We start from the raw sequence: 17,552 nt of genomic DNA on the forward strand, positions 1-17,552 counted from the left end.
ACCGAACAGATCAGCAATACAGCACAGTATGCAGTTACGCAGAACAGTGATACAGCATATTGTACACTACAGTATGCAACTTACAGCTCAGTAAGGCAATGGGGCCTATGTGTGTGTCTCAGTGGGGCCCCTGGTGTGTTCAGCATTGACAGTTCTTATGGCTGGATGGAAGAAACTCCGTCTCAGTCGCTCTGTTCTAACTGTGTGACTGCGGAGGCGCTTTCCCGACCACAGCAGCTGAAACAGTCCGTTGTTGGGGTGGTGAGGATCCTTCATGATCCCACGGTCTCTGCTACTACACCTCCTGGTGTATGAGTCCTGCAGGGAGGGCAGGGTAGTTCCAGCGGTAAGTTCGGCTGAACGCACCACCCTCTGCAGGGCCCGCCAGTCCTGAGCAGTACAGCTCCCAAACCAGCCAGTGATGTTGCCTGTCAGGACGCTCTCCACTGCTCCAGAGTAGAAGGACTTGAGGATCCTCACCGAGACCCTGACATATTTGTGTGGATGGATTGAGCTGTCAGATAAAATATAAATAAGTATGGTAACAAGTATTAAATACATACAGTCTGATACAAGGCAAGACATTGTACTGTACTGTAGTATAATAAGAATCACAATAAACAAAAATGAAAAAGAAGAAGAGGATGAAGGAAGTAAGTGAAATAATCAGTTCCTCAGAGTTCCTTTTAATCCCCCCTATAGACAAGAATGGAAAAACCCGGCCGTGACGTTTTACATGACGTGTCAACACGTATTAGCGTGTCGTTGTCGTTTTTTTTTCTTGTTGACGTCACCGATGATGTCACATGTCAAAAGCCGCTGCGTTACCGCGTCAAATTTGACACGATAACACGACATTTTTGATGTGTTAAAAAGCCATTTCCGATACGTTCTTTGCGCTCATGGCCTTCCATCGGTTTTTGACGTGTTAACATGATATTTGCGCTTTTGGCCTTCATACTGAACCGTCATGTGCTGAAAATGAAACCATTTCAATATTACAGAAAACGGTTTGCTTATTAGACCAGAAGCAGTGCATGGTGTAACATAGAATATAATCATGTAACATATAATAATATAACATATAATAATATAAAATGAATAAAAACGGGAAACCTGGCTCATTTTACTGTCCTGTGGTCTCTTTGTTTCCAGTGGTCTGTTCTGGCCAATCAGGGCCGCCCTACAACAACACTGCGTTGTGATTGGTCAATGAGTTTAAATCCCTTCACTCCCAATGGAGGTGTATTGTGAGATTGTTTATTGCGTTTATTGTGTTTATTGTGATGGGCTGATACACAGAGGCCTGGGCTGCACTTTGACACTCATTTACACGCCTGTGTTTTTTATCATGGCCATTTGGTGGTGCTGTTGTAGTGGCTTCACCAGGATTCTCAGTAATCTGATTCATCGTCGTTATTAACATGAAAAAGAGGGGAGAGATCTGCCCTGCAGGGGTATTTTATTTAAAAAAACATACTATGGAGTGGGCTAAGCCCTTTTTGCCCATTTACACCAGAATATACTATGTATACTACACCACCGTATGTATGTACTGCACCTGTATTAATAGTAACATGCCAAGGTTGACAATGCATCAAATTAAAACATTTGTGTTTAATATCATTCATGGTCCTTTAAAAATAAATAAAGAAATAATAAAACAAAGAAAATAGACAGCGTCACAATGTTTTGTTTTTTTCTTTCTACAACTATGTACTATCGTAATGGATTATAAATTTTCACCTCTACTTAATCATCCATGACATTTATCTTGTATTTGAATTATTAAATAATGTAAGTGCATAGTTTTAATAGAGAATTAAATGTTTTTAAGTTGGCATCTATTGTGATGAAATGAAATGAGGCAAATTCCATGAATGGGTTTCGCAGGTTGAAATTACATTTTTTTATTTTATTTTTTTAAACCAGTCTGGTTGAAATTACTTGTTACTTTTTCCCGGGTAAGTCTGAAGTTTTATCCATGACTAAGAGAGATGAGACACCACAATACTGTGGTGCGATAGCTGTACTTTGGCTCAGGCAAAAAGATGGTGGGTGGCCCTACTTGAGATTTTGCATAATGTCTTCTGATTAGAAAGTGCCACAGGTGCCGCCAGCAGGAGTTGTTCTATTCACTTGCGAGTAAAGCCTTTGGAGGCTTCACATTGGTTATGAACACATTACAGTGAGAAACAAGACCAGGAACACCCGAACCGCCGTTCGGCATTTCGAGGGACTCAACTGAGCTACAACTCATTCTCGTCAATTTACCTACCGGTTGCTCCCGGGAATAATGGCGTCCTGGGCCCAGGCGGCTCTGCTGCTGGTCACCGTGGCAACCGCGGCGGTAAGGGGGTCGGTGGAAAAGGAGCTGCCTCCAGAATGTAAGGCGTTCCTGTATATGGGGACCCCGCCGTCCGGGCTGGAGCACCACTCTGTGCGGAGCATCTGCCAGCGCTACAACAACGAGCCACGCTACGTGACACTGTACGACACCGCCGGCCGCGTCCCCGTCTACTCGGCCTACACCTTCAAGCGCTCGGACGGCGAAAAGTGGGTGGACGTGCCCTGGATGTATGAACCTCAGGTAAGACACGGTTTGGGGAAGCGTTCCTCGAACAACGTCAGGTAGACAGCGCGCGGCTTCGTTTGCGCCCTTGAAATCCGCTCCAAATCACTCCGCCTCAATGGCTGTCTTTGTTCCACCCGTCTGCAGCTCTCCACGCCCTCTGGCACAGGCGAGATGCAGCCGTTCCCCCCGGGGTACGTGCACATGAACTTCGAAGACGCCCAGGCGGTGCTGGAGGACTACACCGACGCCATCCTCTACGAGCGCGGCGCCCTGAACCCGGACGAGCACCAGGCTCAGCTGGACGACAAGGCCTCCACCTACACGCTGACCAACGTGGTCCCCCAGGTGCGGGAGTTTCAGGCCGGAGCGTGGAAGGCGCAGGAGTGCCTCATCCGCAAGCGGCTGAACAACTACTGCCGCGGCACCGCCTACGTGGTGACGGGGATCACCACGTCGGGGAGGACGATCCGCCGGCGGAACGTCGACCGCGTGGCGGTGCCCGCCCACATGTGGTCGGCCTACTGCTGCGCCAACTACGACCACAACGCGCCGTTCGACGAGCGCTACAAGTTCCCGGCCTACGCCCACTACGGCCTCAACGACAGGGAGAGCAACGAGGTGATGGAGCTCTCCGTTCAGAAGCTGGAGGAGTTCCTCAGGAGGACCACCTTCGTGAACAAGAACTTTCAGATCTTCGCGGACGACTGTGTCCCGCCGTCCTACAGTTTGGACCACTAGGGGCGAAGAGGCAGCCATGTGTGCCGACAGAACAGCTGCTTAACAGTGACGACGTGGTGATGCGCTCATTAAAAAAATATATTGCATATGTATTTGGAAGCTATAACTACCAAGCTGCTCCATTAATAAAGCTCTTCTGACTGTTGTGGGGTGATTGGTTTTATTTCTGACGCACTCATTTTAGCCGAAGTGTCGCACTGACGCGGACAAATTTGGAAAGTGCTAAACTCGAACCATACGCTCACACCAGAAGCGGTTGCTCGCCACAGGGCCGTCACCGCGATGCCTTTCCCCGCCCAACTCTGTCGCTGTCCCTGGTGGCCGTTTCTCATTGAGTAGTTGCCATAGCAGCGTTAAACAGATTCATGTGCACATAGCTGCGTTCATATATTTAGATGTTGTTCGCATATACTGTATGTCTATCACAGTCGTCTAAATCATGAGGGGGGTTTTTTTAATACGTCTCAAAAAATATTCACGCGCGTTCGGACCATGTGATCCCGAGATCACGAGAACTTAACTTCAACACATTGACACTCGCATGTTCTCCACCTCACCAGGGATCCCAACTACCTCCGAAAATCTTCTTCCGCCCGTAAATTCTTTCACGCGACGTCTCTATAAGTGAATACTGTAGCGTTTCATCGTCAAGTACGCAGACTTTTTTTTTTTTTTTATTTCCACCAGAAGCTGTCATATCGACTGGGTTCGAGTCATGCGGCCTGGCTTTTCCGGAGTCGGACGGTGCAAACACTGCGGGGAAAAGTAGAATTGTCCGGTGGAGGAAAAAAAAAAAAAAAAAACACCTATCAAGAAGTACCAGAAAGTAATTGTTGCCTCTTATCAAATATTTGCATATCATAAACGCAAAGAAAGGTTTAGGGCAGGCCAATTTGGACAAACTGCGTTTCTGCATTGAAAGACATAGCATGCAGCCATAACATTTGACAAGATGTGAAAAAATACTTTTTGTTATAATAAAATTATGTCTGACCACCCAAAGCTTACATTTATATATATATATATATATATATATATATATATATATATATATATATATATATATATATATATATATATATATAAGGATGCATTACATGGCTGGTGAAAAGTTAAAGGTATAACTATAAACCTTTCAATATTGCAGCTGCTGGTGAGAGTATGGTCTGAGCAATTGTAGTTCATGCAAAACAATTTAATATGGCCTGGGATGAAAAAGAGGAGCAACCGCCTATACTATTGAGTTTCTTTTATACACAGATAGACAAGAAACGCTTGACAAAAGCCCATTCTCCCGATGCATTATTTCCGGCATTTGTGGCGTGGAGCATAAACCGGAGGGTAAGAAAATAAACCTCCCTCTATCTCTGATCGCCTGTATTCTGCAGCAGACACACCTGTGCCTGCTGCAAGTCCTCGTCATTGCACGGTGCTCCGGAGCACAGATAACGTTCACCGCGTTTGAATGCCTCCCACTAAACTTTTGGGGATTTTAATATATGCAAAGGGCTCAAAAAACGGGAGTCCGGTTGGCTGGACCCGGTGAATGAACCCAGAGAAGAAAATAATGTGACGTCTGAGTCCTTGGCTGCACTCGACAGGCTCCCTGACTGATCTTTGCGGCAGTGTGTCGGCTCGTAGCGAGAAGACGCTCAAGGAGACCTGTTCAAAAGTCCCGAGTCACAGCAATCGGGGGGGCGGGGGGGGGGGGGTTCGTCACCGAGATGGCCGTGTCACAGCGCGGTGCCGTGCGTCTGGCGGTTATCGCGCAGCTGCTGATCAGTTTGCTGCCGCAGGGGGGGCGATGCGGCGTGGTGGGCGACTTCAACCACGCGGAGCGCTGCAAGGACTCCCTTTACATGGGCACCCCGCCCCGAGGCTACCTCAGCGGCTCCCTGAAGAGGATCTGCCAGCGCTACGAGGACAAGCCCCGCTATGTCACCCTCTACGACTCCCGCAGGCACGTCCCCATCTATTCGGCCTACACCTTCAAGAAGTCCGACGGGGACAAGAAAGTGGACTTTCCTTGGATGTTCGAGCCTCAGGTGAGTGCCGGGGTGGATGACGCAACAATGAAGTTGATTTGAAAATGCTTGAACTTTTCCGATCCAACTTCAATTCATGCCGCTGCTGCATTTGTGTACACCACACTATATACTGTGCGAGCAATAGAGCATTCCTCTGTATTCCATCCAGTATCTGGTCTATCACACTTACTAGTCAAAGGACGAAAGTAGTACTTCATCGATTCTCACCTACAAACTTTAAGAGGGAAAGATAGAACTGCTGCACTGGGAAATAAGCTGAGATAAGCTGCTTTATAGTCTGGGAGTTGGTATTACAATAGGATATTGTTTGTCGTATTCTGTTTAAGTAGTGATGTGGATATATCCCACTCAAGCAATAAAAGGGGAACGATTGCCAAATGGGGAATGAACACGGTCAACTGCTTGTGCTTGTTAATAGTAATGGATTTACAATAATAAGAAGCCTTTAATATTTTCATTCTGCATGTGATGATTTAAAACCATTCGCTCCGTCTTCGCCCCTGTAGCTGGCCTCGGATAAGGGCAGCGGTAACATGGAGCCCTTTCCTCAGTCCTACCACATGCATATAAATGTCGAGGACAGCCAGGCGGTTTTGGAAGACTACGCCGACGTGGTCCAGTACGAGCGCGGCCACCTGAACCCGGACCAACACCAGGCCGACCCGCTGGACAAGGCCGCGACCTACACCATCACCAACGTGGTGCCTCAGATCAGGGAGTTCAACATAGGGCCCTGGGCCGAACACCAGGACCTCGTCCGCAAGCGGCTCAACAACTACTGCCGGGGCCGGGCCTTTGTGGTCACGGGGGTCACCACCTCCGGGAACATGATCCGTCGAGACAACCTGGACCGCGTGGCCGTACCAGAGTACATGTGGTCGGCCTACTGTTGCACCGAGTTCGACCAGAACGCGCCGTACTTCGTCCGGTACAAGTTCCCGGTGTTCGGGGCGTACGGGCTCAATGACCGGGTCAACAACCACATGGTGGAAGTTCCTCTGAAGAACCTAGAGAAGTTCCTCAAGGGGAGGATGGAAGTGGACAACAACTTCCAGATCTTCTACAATGACTGCGTGTCTGAGGATTAAGAGGAGATATATATATATATATATATATATATATATATATATATATATATATATACGTATATATACATATATATATATATATATTTTTTTTTCTATCCAAGTGATTGGTTTGAGATTTGTTGGCAATCAAATAGTTTGATTAAACTTGAATGTTTTATGATGTGACTTTAGGTGTGAGCTAGTAAGTCGTTTCAAAGAAAAGTTGAATGAGGTGTTTTGAAAGGCAATTGCAAGAAATCTAAGCAGGACAATGTTTGAACAGCTCATTTGAATATGACGTATTGAAAATACGGTACACCAATAAACAAATATTCTGCTGCCAGTAAAGTTGTTTTCTTCTATGTTAGCAGTAGGGCTGGGGAAAGAAATTTGAGGCTGCTTATCCTCTCTCGCTGACATTTCATCGCCATTAAATGAAGATAGTGATGTAGCGATGCATCAGTTTGTAGCGTTATCAAGCCCCAGATCTAAAATGTCTCATGTGTGAAATGTGCTCAGCATTATGAGCAAAGAAATACAAAACGGTGTCAAGATAAAACAACGCGGTTCGCGTCCCCATGTGTCAATAATCGCTCCTTGCACAAGATGGCACTGCTATCGAGACGGATCAAAAGCAAATGTTTGGGGCAGTGCTGTCATGGCACATGAAATCCAAGGCCATAAGAATGCAGGTTGTAACTAAATGTCAAAGAAGTTCTAACAAACTTACTTCAAATTGAGAAGAAGGGGGGGAAGGGCGGGGGGGGGGGGTGTTCCCTGCTTCTCTCAGGGCAATTCAGCTTTCATTGAAGTCTAAGCACATGTGGCCGCTATACCACACTACATATTCACAACAGAGCATTGTTCTGTATTCATTGCAGTTATCAGGAGCAGTCTATGATGCTTACAGTGTTGGTGAAAGGAAAAGCACTTCATCGATTCATACCTACCAACTTGAAAAGGGAAAGATATGAACTGCTGCACCGGGGGGGGGAAAAAGCTGAGATAAGCTGCTATATAGTCTGCGAGTGGGTATTACAATAGGATATTTTTGTCATATTCTATTCAAATAGGGACTTTATGTTGTGGTTATGCAAATAGTTCATATTAAACATCTTTATGGTTGCAAAGGATGTACTCCCCTTTCTCACTTGGGTGGAAACAGAAAACTTGATCGGAAATAATTGCAATACACTTCTGCTTGTCAAAAGTGATGAGTTTATTCTTTTAAAGAACGAACCTTTCAGATTTCCATTCAGCATGTGGGGGTTTTAAATCATCGAGGTTATAGGGATGTGACCTGCAAGTCAGATGGCTTTGATGGCCTATTTTGGGGGAGTGAGAGGCAGACACAAATTGTAAAATGAACACTGATCCAGGGATGACACTTTCTTCCAGGCCACCCATCCCTTCCGCTGCAAGTCATCTCTATCCAGCGGTCGGCCATAGTAGTGTGGGTCCAGAACCAGCAGGTAGCTCCCTTTCTCCCCACTGCACACTCCCAGTATCCCCTTCGAGGAGCAGTCCCTGTCGCCCCCCATCATGACCGGAGAGCCACGCTTTTCAAAGTGCTGGCGGAGCTCCCTTACAGCCACCCGCTCCAGCTCTGCACCTCCGCCCCTCACGTGCACCACCTTGCAGGGGACGTCGTAGAAGTAATCCAGGACCAGCGACGCCTCGAACGTCCCGATCCACTCCCTGGAGCCCGAGAAGGAGCCCGGCTTGTCCTCCATCGAGACCAACGCCTGCTGGATCTCCGGGAGGCTGGGTGGAGGCCGGCGCCCAGGGCCCGCCGCCGGGTCGTGACACAGCCAGGACGCCATGGTCTGGACGGTGCGGTAGCCACATCCCCAGCCTCTGTCATCCTGGCCATCGCAGCCATAGTGGAAATACTGGTACTCCCCGTGTGTCAGGGAACACCCCGCAGCTCCTTCAACCGGGTACGGAAGCCCACAATGGACACTTGTCAGCAATAGGTTTGTCAGCCGTGTGTACTCTTGTGTCCCCGTTGTACTCGTTGCTGCGGCTTCTCCGTCCATGTCGGAGCGATTTGTGTCACCGAGTTGTCCACATATTCACCGTGAGGGAAGTTGATATCGCTTGGACAGCGGTCAATGGTGCGGCGGATACGACTTCCGCCTTTCCCCTATTTTGATTTAGGGTCGGGAAACAACGTAACAAAACACTGTACCCATTAAATAAATAGACATAGGATACCCACACGCACGCACGCACGCACGCACAAACAAATAAAAGTAAGAATGAAACGCTCCCATCTATCAGCTCGCTTCCCTCGGAGACAGCCGCCCGGTGTCCCTCCGCTTATCGTCCCCCTAGAAACACGCCACGGCCGGCGAACGTTCCGCAATTAACTGATAGTGACACCCGCCGCGACCCAATTTGCCTCTGATATATTTCGCAGAACCCACAAAGCAAACAGCAAAAAAAAAAAAAAAAAAAGAAGAAAGAAAGAAAAGAAAAGAATGTCGTACTTCGCCGCGACTCGCTTTCTGTATTGGGCTCTTTTCCCGCTCGTGTATTGCCCTTGGTTTGCAAGTGCACGCGTTTCACCAGCTCGGGCGCTGGACATAGAATGCGAAGAGGCGAGGATCGGGGTAACGGCGAAGAGGGAGCTCTTCTCCGAAAGACGGCTCCCGTTCGCGGGGCGCTGCGTCCGGCTCGGCGTGAACGGCGCCGCCGGGAAGTCCTGCCGAGCGGAGAGAGCCAGCTCCGGAGCCGAGATGGTCATCCGCGCCGGACTGGGGGAATGTGGGACCGGGTCCAGAGTATGTGAAATGTGGACGTTGCTACTCCGTTAATACGCGTTTCCACGTCGTTCATCGCCTGTGTGTAGTGCGGGCGATGGCCGCGGGGCGGCGCTGTACTACCTCCTGTGGTTTAGTTGTGAGTGAACGTGTTGGAGATCCCTTGTTGCTTCGAACCAGGTCGACGGCGACTGGCTCGTCTACTACAACCAGCTGGTGCTGTGTCCGGCCCTGGTCCCCAGCCCCGACGGCAGAGTGGTGTTCAGAGGGCCCCCGGCCGTCATACCCGTGGAGTGCCATTATAAGAGGTGGGGACGCGCCCCGTTGTCGCTTGGCGTCGCCTTCCAAATTGTCCGGAACGGTTTTCCAACAGCTTGACGTTGAGGACGGGGTGCACCGGTTCAAAAGGAATCGCAAATGGCTCAAATATGTGTTGGGGGGAAAAAAAAACGGTGCCGTTTTTTTTGTTTTGTTCGGCGGCAGCGTAGGAGGCGGACGGTGAGCGGACACCCTTTGACCCCCACCTGGCTGCCCATGACCGCCACTGTCGGCGCCTCGGGCCTGCTGCGCTTCTCCCTTCGCGCGACGACAGGTGGGCGGGCGGGCGGGACGTTCTACGTTGCCGGCGGGCTGACGTACGGGACGGGGGTTCGGGAAACGACACGTTCTTCTCTGTCTGTCCTGCGCTGCAGATGATTGGAGCGCTCAGCGTACGTCCTCTGTGTACCAGCGCGGGGAGATGATATTTCTTGAGGCCAGCGTTGAGGCCCCACTGCACCCACCCCTCAGGGTCTACGTCGACCACTGTGTTGCTACGCCCAACTCTGACCCCCTCACGTCGCCCAGCTATAAGTTCATAACTAACCACGGGTCAGTCGGGTCTACTCCAAAACAAACTGTATTTCAGTGGGCACAATAAAATAAAAGAAGATAACCCTACAACCGGAGGTGAAACAAACCAAACCACAACGCACCAGAAATGGTTCTACATCAAGCAAATCCACAACCGGTGTAATCACAGCTACAAGGAGTGGGTGTGTGTGTGTCTGTGTGTGTGTGTGTGTGTGTGTCAAGTTTAAGAGGTAATTTGTCATGTACGGTCATACATATATGTAGTGAAATGTCATGACACCCGGTGATTAGGCACAATAAGCTCTAAAAGTTTTAAAAATACTTGTGTGCGTAATCGACGCAAGGTGCTTGCAACTACGATTCTGGGTTCTATAATTATATAGTGTGTGTGTGTGTGGGTGTGTGTGTGTGTGTGTGTGTCCAATCTTACAGATGTCTCGTGGACAGTTTAGTGGTGGACTCGTCCTCCCGCTTCTTCCCGAGGAAGCAAGACAACAAGCTCCACTTCAGCTTCCAAGCCTTCCGCTTCAGCCAGAATTCTGGTGATCAGGTATTTTATTTAATTTGTATACTTTATGAACCAAGTGGGGGTTGGAGAGTCACTTTTAAAAATTATAAACTGTATATTAATCATCATCCAGGTCATTCTCATCACAATAAAACATGTCCGAAATGAACTGATACACATATACACAGAGAATGTGAATTGGCAGAAAATACACAAAGCTAAAGTGCCTCATTACCATAACATCCATCTTTTTGTCCGGACGTGTTACAATTATTCGTTTTTTGATAAAAGCACAAAAATTATAAAAATTTTAAAAGCGTCCAAGTGGCCCATATAGTAGGCATTGCGTTCTTAAATATTTAAATGAATTATTCCACAATCTCTGTGAAAATGTCCCTCAATTTATTTTGGACATGTTTTATGGTGGTTTCATAAGAAGGACCCGTATTCACATTGTCTCATCTCGCACTACAACAGAGGAAAGTTGCAAATCATACAGTATGAATGAAAATATTTTGTCGATGTTTTAGAACGAGGGATTTTTATTTTTTTTTCTTTGCCTGGAATTCACATCATTTGAAAAAAAGTTTGAATACTGTCATGGAGTCTAAACTAATTGTCCATTTGTTCAAGTCAAATAAAACAGCTCTGCTACATTATACTGTTGTTAAAATAGCTGCATTTCATTGTGATTTTTATCTAATTATTTTTTTTTTATTATTTCAGATATTCATCAGCTGCCAACTGAGGGCTACTTTAAAGCAATACTCACCCAACTACCTGAACAAGGCTTGCTTCTTCCATAGCCCCTCCTTTAGGTTAGACTGCTAATGTTACGCCGGTGGCAGACGTTCTGCTTATTTTTATTTTTATTTTTTGGTGGGGCTGGTTGTAGATTGGCTCCAATAAACATGCCACGGTAGCATAATGTCCCTTGATCCACATTCCCCCAAAGCTGACAGACTCTTCCGTGTTGTTCAGCTGGCTCGCCACGGAGGGGAGCGGCGCTCTGTGCACGTGTTGTGGCTCTGGGGACTGCGCGAGGCAGACTACAGAGACGACCAGCCGCGCTCAACCAGAGACAGGTTAACATTTCTGAAAGGAAAATACAAACCACTTAAGGGCTATATATAATCTATAAGGGCTTATTCAACTGGTACGGTGGTTTCCTATTTAGGCATCCACCAGTCAGTGTGTGTGAGTGGCCGCGGTCACGCGTCATAAATGTTACAGATAAGGAGGAGGAAGTGAACGCAGCAATTGGTCCTCTGCACACGCTGGCGCCGTCCCATTGGAAAGGCCAAATCTCTGTCACACGCTGAAGGGCGACCACTGCACGTCCCGCTTTGTCACTGAATCGACTCAGGTGGGTACACAGATAAGACATAAACACAAAAATGATTTTGAGAATCAAGGAACTTGACCATTTGTCAAGAGTGATGATACAGCACATATATTTGATTTGTATGACGATTTGAACACTTTTTAGATTTACTTTTTTTTTTTTTTTTGGGGGGGCCTCTACTTCTCAGAAAGTCACTGCCTGCTGGCCGTTGTTGGGCGTTCCGCCTGTGAACTACAGTGAATTGAAGACGAAATTCAGACGTCACGCAATGATCTTGTTACTGCTGCCCGGCAACGACCAGAATCTGTAAACGTATATACTGTATCTATGGTCCTGTAACCTTTTGTCTAAACTAAAATAAAAGATTAGCTTTTCCAAACCTTTGCCTGTCGCAAGTGCGGTCTGGGTTAACTCTGAAGACACATTCCCAACCCTGCAACGATCGGCGGAGGGACTTTAAACCAGGCGACCGGGGCATGGAGACTCTGGTCTTGCGAGAAGCAGCTCTTTGGATAACAGGCTTCTGCTGCTGTAATGAGTGTTTTCAGTTGTTCATCGTAATAACGTACTACGGCGCAAGCAGATGCATTCCAATCAAGACCGTGCGGTTCGATCCCGTGGCATCCTGTGATCGCCTCGCAAAGCTTGTGTCCGTAGCTTATAGACGTTGAGGGGCGGCGTGTTTGTTGGCTCGGTTTTATATTTGGTTTGAGGACGTTGTAGTATTAGTTATCACTGACTACATGCCGCAGAGAAACGTCAATGGACTTGCCCCCAAAGTGTTGGTGTTTTTTTTTGTTGTTTTTTTTAACCCTTTCCACAGCAGTCACTGTGAATAGAAACTCCCAGGAAGCGGTGCTAGTGATTTATTAACGATGATAGTGGGATATGTTATGTTAGTCTCATCAATATCTCGATGGAATTTCGTCTATATAGATTAACGTACGTCCATGCTGATATTCCGTCTGTACCTTTGTCTTTTAATGCTTTTCATTCGGCTGTGCTCTATTTGTCTCTCATTCGAATAGACCCGAGAGGTTCCCTGGTGATAGCGGAAACGATCAGTTGCCATCACCGATCGACGACTCGGAAATGTCTTTGAACGCCTTTTGGAATACGAAATGATGTTTCTTTATCAGATGCGGTCCAATAAAGAGTGCAGCCACTAATATAAGGCTGGCCACAGACAAGCGTGAAAAAAGGTTTTAAGCTCGCAACCCATCAAACGTCTTTGACAATGAACAGTGAACGCCAAAGATATTCCGAGAGGGCGCAGTTCAAGGATAAGTGTTTATTCAGCACAGTGCGGCCCAGCTACAGGTAAAACTGTCCGATACCAAAGGTATCACTTTGTCTTCTGTCAGACTCAAATGGTGTCGTTGATATGTTCTATTCAATCATTTCACTTGACGAACAGCAGTCCGAGCTCAGTATAATCCTAAATATGTCGTGTGCGGGACTCTGGCGTCGTCCTGTGGCTGTTCTTAACAATAGGGCTACACAAGCAAACAAGTTCTGTGTCGACAGCCGAGCGGTCGACCAGCTACCGATGGTCCATAGCGACCGGCAAAGAAGAACGAGCCGTTTCGAACCGGTAATTCTCAAAAACGCGCAGTTTGCGGTGGTACGTACCGCTTGCGTCGAAACCACCCGCTCCTCTCGGCTGCCCCCCCCGCCCCAATCACATGAGCATAAACCGAGAGCTTGTTTTGTTATCTGTCCAAACAATGGTACGACGAACCTGCATGTGTGGTGGCTTGTGGTTTTCTCCTTGGAGAAAGTGTGTGCATAGGTCTACTTAATGTACTATGGTGAACAAACCCATTATGTACCTGTGCAAAGGCCTATTTGGATGCACAGTCCAAGGTAAGAGACCACAAAGCCCCAACACCCAATTTCAGCCTCAAGGTCATGGGATTGTCAGGGTGGATACTGTAGGTAAAGAAAAACTAAGAAAAGGGATGAGGAAGGAAGGGAATAGAGACTTATCTAAGGATAGAGCTGATAATCATGAAGCCCATCATTTGACAAAACCGCATGCAATGATGCCCATAATAAAAATAAAACTAAGTGATAAAATCTCAAACCATTAATGAAATGTCATTTTTGCCAATGATATCATCTGAGATTATTGCTTACAGCTCTGATAGACTTTTAATATTTGCGCCACGCTGAGCACACTCTGCTACTTGGATGGACGCTCCGGCACGCACGCCGGGTGGGGCGTCTGGTCGGCTGCAGTGGGGCGGGCCTCGCCCCATCACGCAAACACACACACACACACACACACACCACCACACCTGCTTGGAGTGCACCCCAGCACCCTCCTGGTTGCATTCCTCGCCTTTCCTCCCTCATTTGCTGCCATAACTATGACAGGAAGAGGCCACGTGACCAGTTGTACTTCCAGTTTTCCTGGACCTAATTAACTGTTTTTCAATACATGTTGTCGTCCAATGTTTTTGTTTTTGTGTAAATGTTGTTTGTTTCTATGTTTATTTGTCTCACCGTGGTGATTCTCCCCTCTTGGAGTGGTGATCAGTTATTTACAGACCCAAACATGTTAAATAGTTCTCAAAAGAGGGGGGTTGGTGGTGGCTCTCCATAACCGAAAACTGCTCTTGTCATCCCACAGGTCGTCCACAGTCCACAGTACAGAGTTATTGCAGCAGTTCTTGATGATTTAAGAATGAATAAAGAGTTGTATTGCAGGTGGAGAACTTGAACTCCACTTGCAGACTAACTCTCATCTAGATGCAATGTCGTACAAATACTCTGTGTTGTATGCCCAGCCTGCTGACAGCACAGGTTAAAAAAAAGAATGCTTTTAATATTCTTGGTGTAGACAATGCATTGCCGTTACATTTGTGCAACATTTTGCTGTGTTCTGTGTTTCACGCTTCACGCTTTGCCAGTTTTGCTCATTTTACAGTATAACATTTGAGACTTAACAGACTTTTGTTGAATGTACTGTTCTCTGCTGCTCTGGTTCAGAGGAATATACTTGTGATTCTTAACATGCTTTGGGGAACTCGGATATCATCTGTGATACACCACGTGGTATTTTTCTCGACATACAAGATGCACTCCCGTTGCATCGCGTGAATAGTGTTTGAATGAGCTTTGTTTTATTTGGTTTATTTTTTGGCAGTGCTTAAGTGGAAGTAGGAATAAGCTTCATTCATGGCAAAACAAATATCACCGGACCCCACTTGCATAAAGGAATTAACTTTAAAAATGTGATGCCCCTATGTTTTTTCACCTCTTTAAAATCCCCTACGAATTAAACAGTGTATTGAATTATTGGACTTCTTAAATGAAAGACCCACAACAAACGTTATATTAATTATAACATAACCATAACCATAACCCTGACTAGTGTATTAAAAACAAAGCGTACCAAAGTACCCCAGAATACACCAATGCACAAGCGTATCAAAATGTCGTATCATAAAGTCAAATGAAGGCCACCAAGTACCACAAAGAAAACCAAACTGTTCTAGAAATTCCACAGAGCAAACACCAAATCAAGTTATGAATCAATCAAATTGCCACAAGGTTGATTACAGAACATGTTACACAAACCCCAAAAAAGTGTCGCACAAACACCCTCCTCTGAGTTGTTATACATTACTGTTCAAACCTATAACATTGTCTAGTAAAACATGCTACCAGGTCCAATACTTTACTAAGTGGTCAACGCAGTAATAACTTATTACATTATGGACAAAAATGCGATGACTGGTTCAAGGTTGTATTACATGGAAGTCCTTGCTGGTTTATTACATTGAATTTTATATGAACTGCATTTTGATTGAATATTACATTGCATTTGTATGGGGATATTTTTTACATTTGATTTCACCACAAACAGTTATGGCATGGTCAATTATTACATCTTGCCTCCCTATACATGTTTATTTTCTTTTCTCATTTGTTTAACCTGCGGTGTGACGACCTGTTTCATGGCCTGTTGGGGATAGCTTCCCAACAGGTGGGATGTCCTCCCAATCGTCCCTGAACCATGGCTAACGGGAATCCTCTGTTATTTATTTGTTAAGTCATTTTAACTTGCTTGCCGCTCTTCTTCTTTTTCTTTTTTATCATTGTGCCTTTCTTTATTGTCCTTCACTGATATGAAGTGGATTTGGGTATATTGTACGGCATGGATCACAATGCTGTGTTTCGTTTGTGCTCAAAGAAAATGTGTAGAAGTATTTTTATATTATTATAATGTCTTGCTGTGATGGTGATCGTAGCGGCGATCCCAAGCTCCACCGATGAGGCTTCTGTCCCACACGCGGCAACCGCACACGTGCAGACAATCACAGGTGACGGGAAAGCCGCGGTGCTGGCGGCCACCGCCGGCCACAATAGCGCGCCAGCCTCACACCCTGGAATGGCTCTGCCTCTCCGCCGCGGACGCCTGCGAGCTCTCAAACAATAACCTCCGTCCTCTCCAGTGGCTGCTGCGACGGGGCCCCTGGCTCCTGGCTCCTGCTCCTTTATGTCAGCATCCTGTCTTGTGTCGCGCCAAAAGGAGCCGGCCCTGCTGGCTCGGCTCCCAAAAACTCTGGGTGAGAGAGCGCGCGCGCGCACACACACACTCACGTACACACGTACATCGCTGCACATTCGTCACTGTAGCAGCCTGGCATTTTATTGCATAGTATTTACTATTGTGAATTCCTGGCCCTCGCCGTTTGCAACTCTTGACCCCGAGCAGCCTTTGTTTATCATTATTGTAAGCTGGGTGAGCGGTAGTCGGGGTGAGAGTCTTTGAGTTCACCCCCCCCCGCCCCCCCGCCCACCCCCACTCTTTACACAACCCCCCCCGTCCCAGTTTAATTATCCTAAATTCAATGACTGCGTCCTCATCCACATAAGGAGACGGTGTGACGGGACACTCCGGGTCCCCCGACATCCCCCCGAGCCCACCCCACCAATGTCTGTCTCCCATCTCCCCCACCCACCCCCGGCCCCCCGAGCCCCCGCGCGGCTCTGATGCATGGCTTGCAGCACGTACCTTGTCTCTCACTCCCCTTTATCTCTGGTGTTGGCTCAGACATAAGCAAACAGCCCTGGAGCTTTACACAATCAGTGCAACTGTCCATGTTGGAGTCAGCTTAGCAGCACTAGGGGCAGGGCCATGTGGAGTTAAAAGTGATTATCAAATGAGGTATTTACTATATTTACGTATGTACCTATTGGAGAAATTCCACATCAGAAATCATTACATGACAGACATTACATAATGACGTCATTTACAGGTCAAGTAAAGAAATGCTCTAGTAGACGCAGTGGTGTAGTGCAGAGTTTACGCAGGTATACGGAGTACACCTACTTCTTTTTCAGTCTGCATTGCGTATACACACTTCTAAATCCCCTCTGATGCGTATCTTTCAGAAGCGCACCCTGCAATAGCCAAATCGTGAGAGACAGTCCGAGCACATATTCCCTTAAAAACACCCACCAAAGAGATTGTCTTCACACTCAACAGTGGCTAATTATGTAGTTGTCTTACCATATAGTCAGTGGGCCAATATTGATTGATTGGTCTTCTGTGGCTAATGATAACTCCATAGTGATCCTTACTCCCCAAAGTCAAGCAGCAGAAGTTAAGCGACAGTTTTCAAATGCTACTAGCCCATATT

At 46.9% G+C, this 17,552-nt stretch overlaps 4 protein-coding genes across 4 annotated transcripts; 3 read left to right on the forward strand and 1 right to left on the reverse strand.

The window, feature by feature from the left end:
• Positions 1-2,296: 2,296 nt before the first annotated feature.
• LOC307247380 (endonuclease domain-containing 1 protein-like) lies at positions 2,297-3,313 on the forward strand (the record flags this gene model as incomplete). The annotated part of the gene is made up of 2 exons (XM_080023533.1): positions 2,297-2,590; positions 2,720-3,313. 2 exons carry the CDS (start codon positions 2,297-2,299, stop codon positions 3,311-3,313), a joined length of 888 nt encoding a protein of 295 aa, XP_079879659.1.
• Positions 3,314-5,037: 1,724 nt separating this feature from the next.
• LOC307247381 (endonuclease domain-containing 1 protein-like) lies at positions 5,038-6,449 on the forward strand (the record flags this gene model as incomplete). The annotated part of the gene is made up of 2 exons (XM_080023534.1): positions 5,038-5,358; positions 5,868-6,449. The coding sequence occupies 2 exons, from the start codon at positions 5,038-5,040 to the stop codon at positions 6,447-6,449; spliced, it is 903 nt and encodes a 300-aa protein (XP_079879660.1).
• Positions 6,450-7,653: 1,204 nt separating this feature from the next.
• Positions 7,654-8,735, reverse strand: ufsp1 (UFM1-specific peptidase 1). Its single transcript, XM_080022944.1, has one exon. The coding sequence runs from the start codon at positions 8,465-8,467 to the stop codon at positions 7,754-7,756; it is 714 nt and encodes a 237-aa protein (XP_079879070.1). The 5' UTR covers positions 8,468-8,735; the 3' UTR covers positions 7,654-7,753.
• Positions 8,736-9,169: 434 nt separating this feature from the next.
• LOC307247382 (zona pellucida sperm-binding protein 3-like) lies at positions 9,170-16,479 on the forward strand (the record flags this gene model as incomplete). Its single annotated transcript, XM_080023535.1, has 7 exons — positions 9,170-9,214; positions 9,374-9,501; positions 9,682-9,785; positions 9,886-10,063; positions 10,478-10,595; positions 11,535-11,638; positions 16,362-16,479. The coding sequence occupies 7 exons, from the start codon at positions 9,170-9,172 to the stop codon at positions 16,477-16,479; spliced, it is 795 nt and encodes a 264-aa protein (XP_079879661.1).
• Positions 16,480-17,552: the final 1,073 nt, after the last annotated feature.

Source organism: Zeus faber (genome assembly GCF_960531495.2).
Source record: "Zeus faber genome assembly, chromosome: 22".
NCBI lineage: Eukaryota > Metazoa > Chordata > Actinopteri > Zeiformes > Zeidae > Zeus > Zeus faber.

Excerpts from the sequence above, each read along its gene's own strand:
- ufsp1 (XM_080022944.1), bottom strand. The coding sequence starts at position 8,467 with ATGGACGGAGAAGCCGCAGCAACGAGTACAACGGGGACACAAGAGTAC.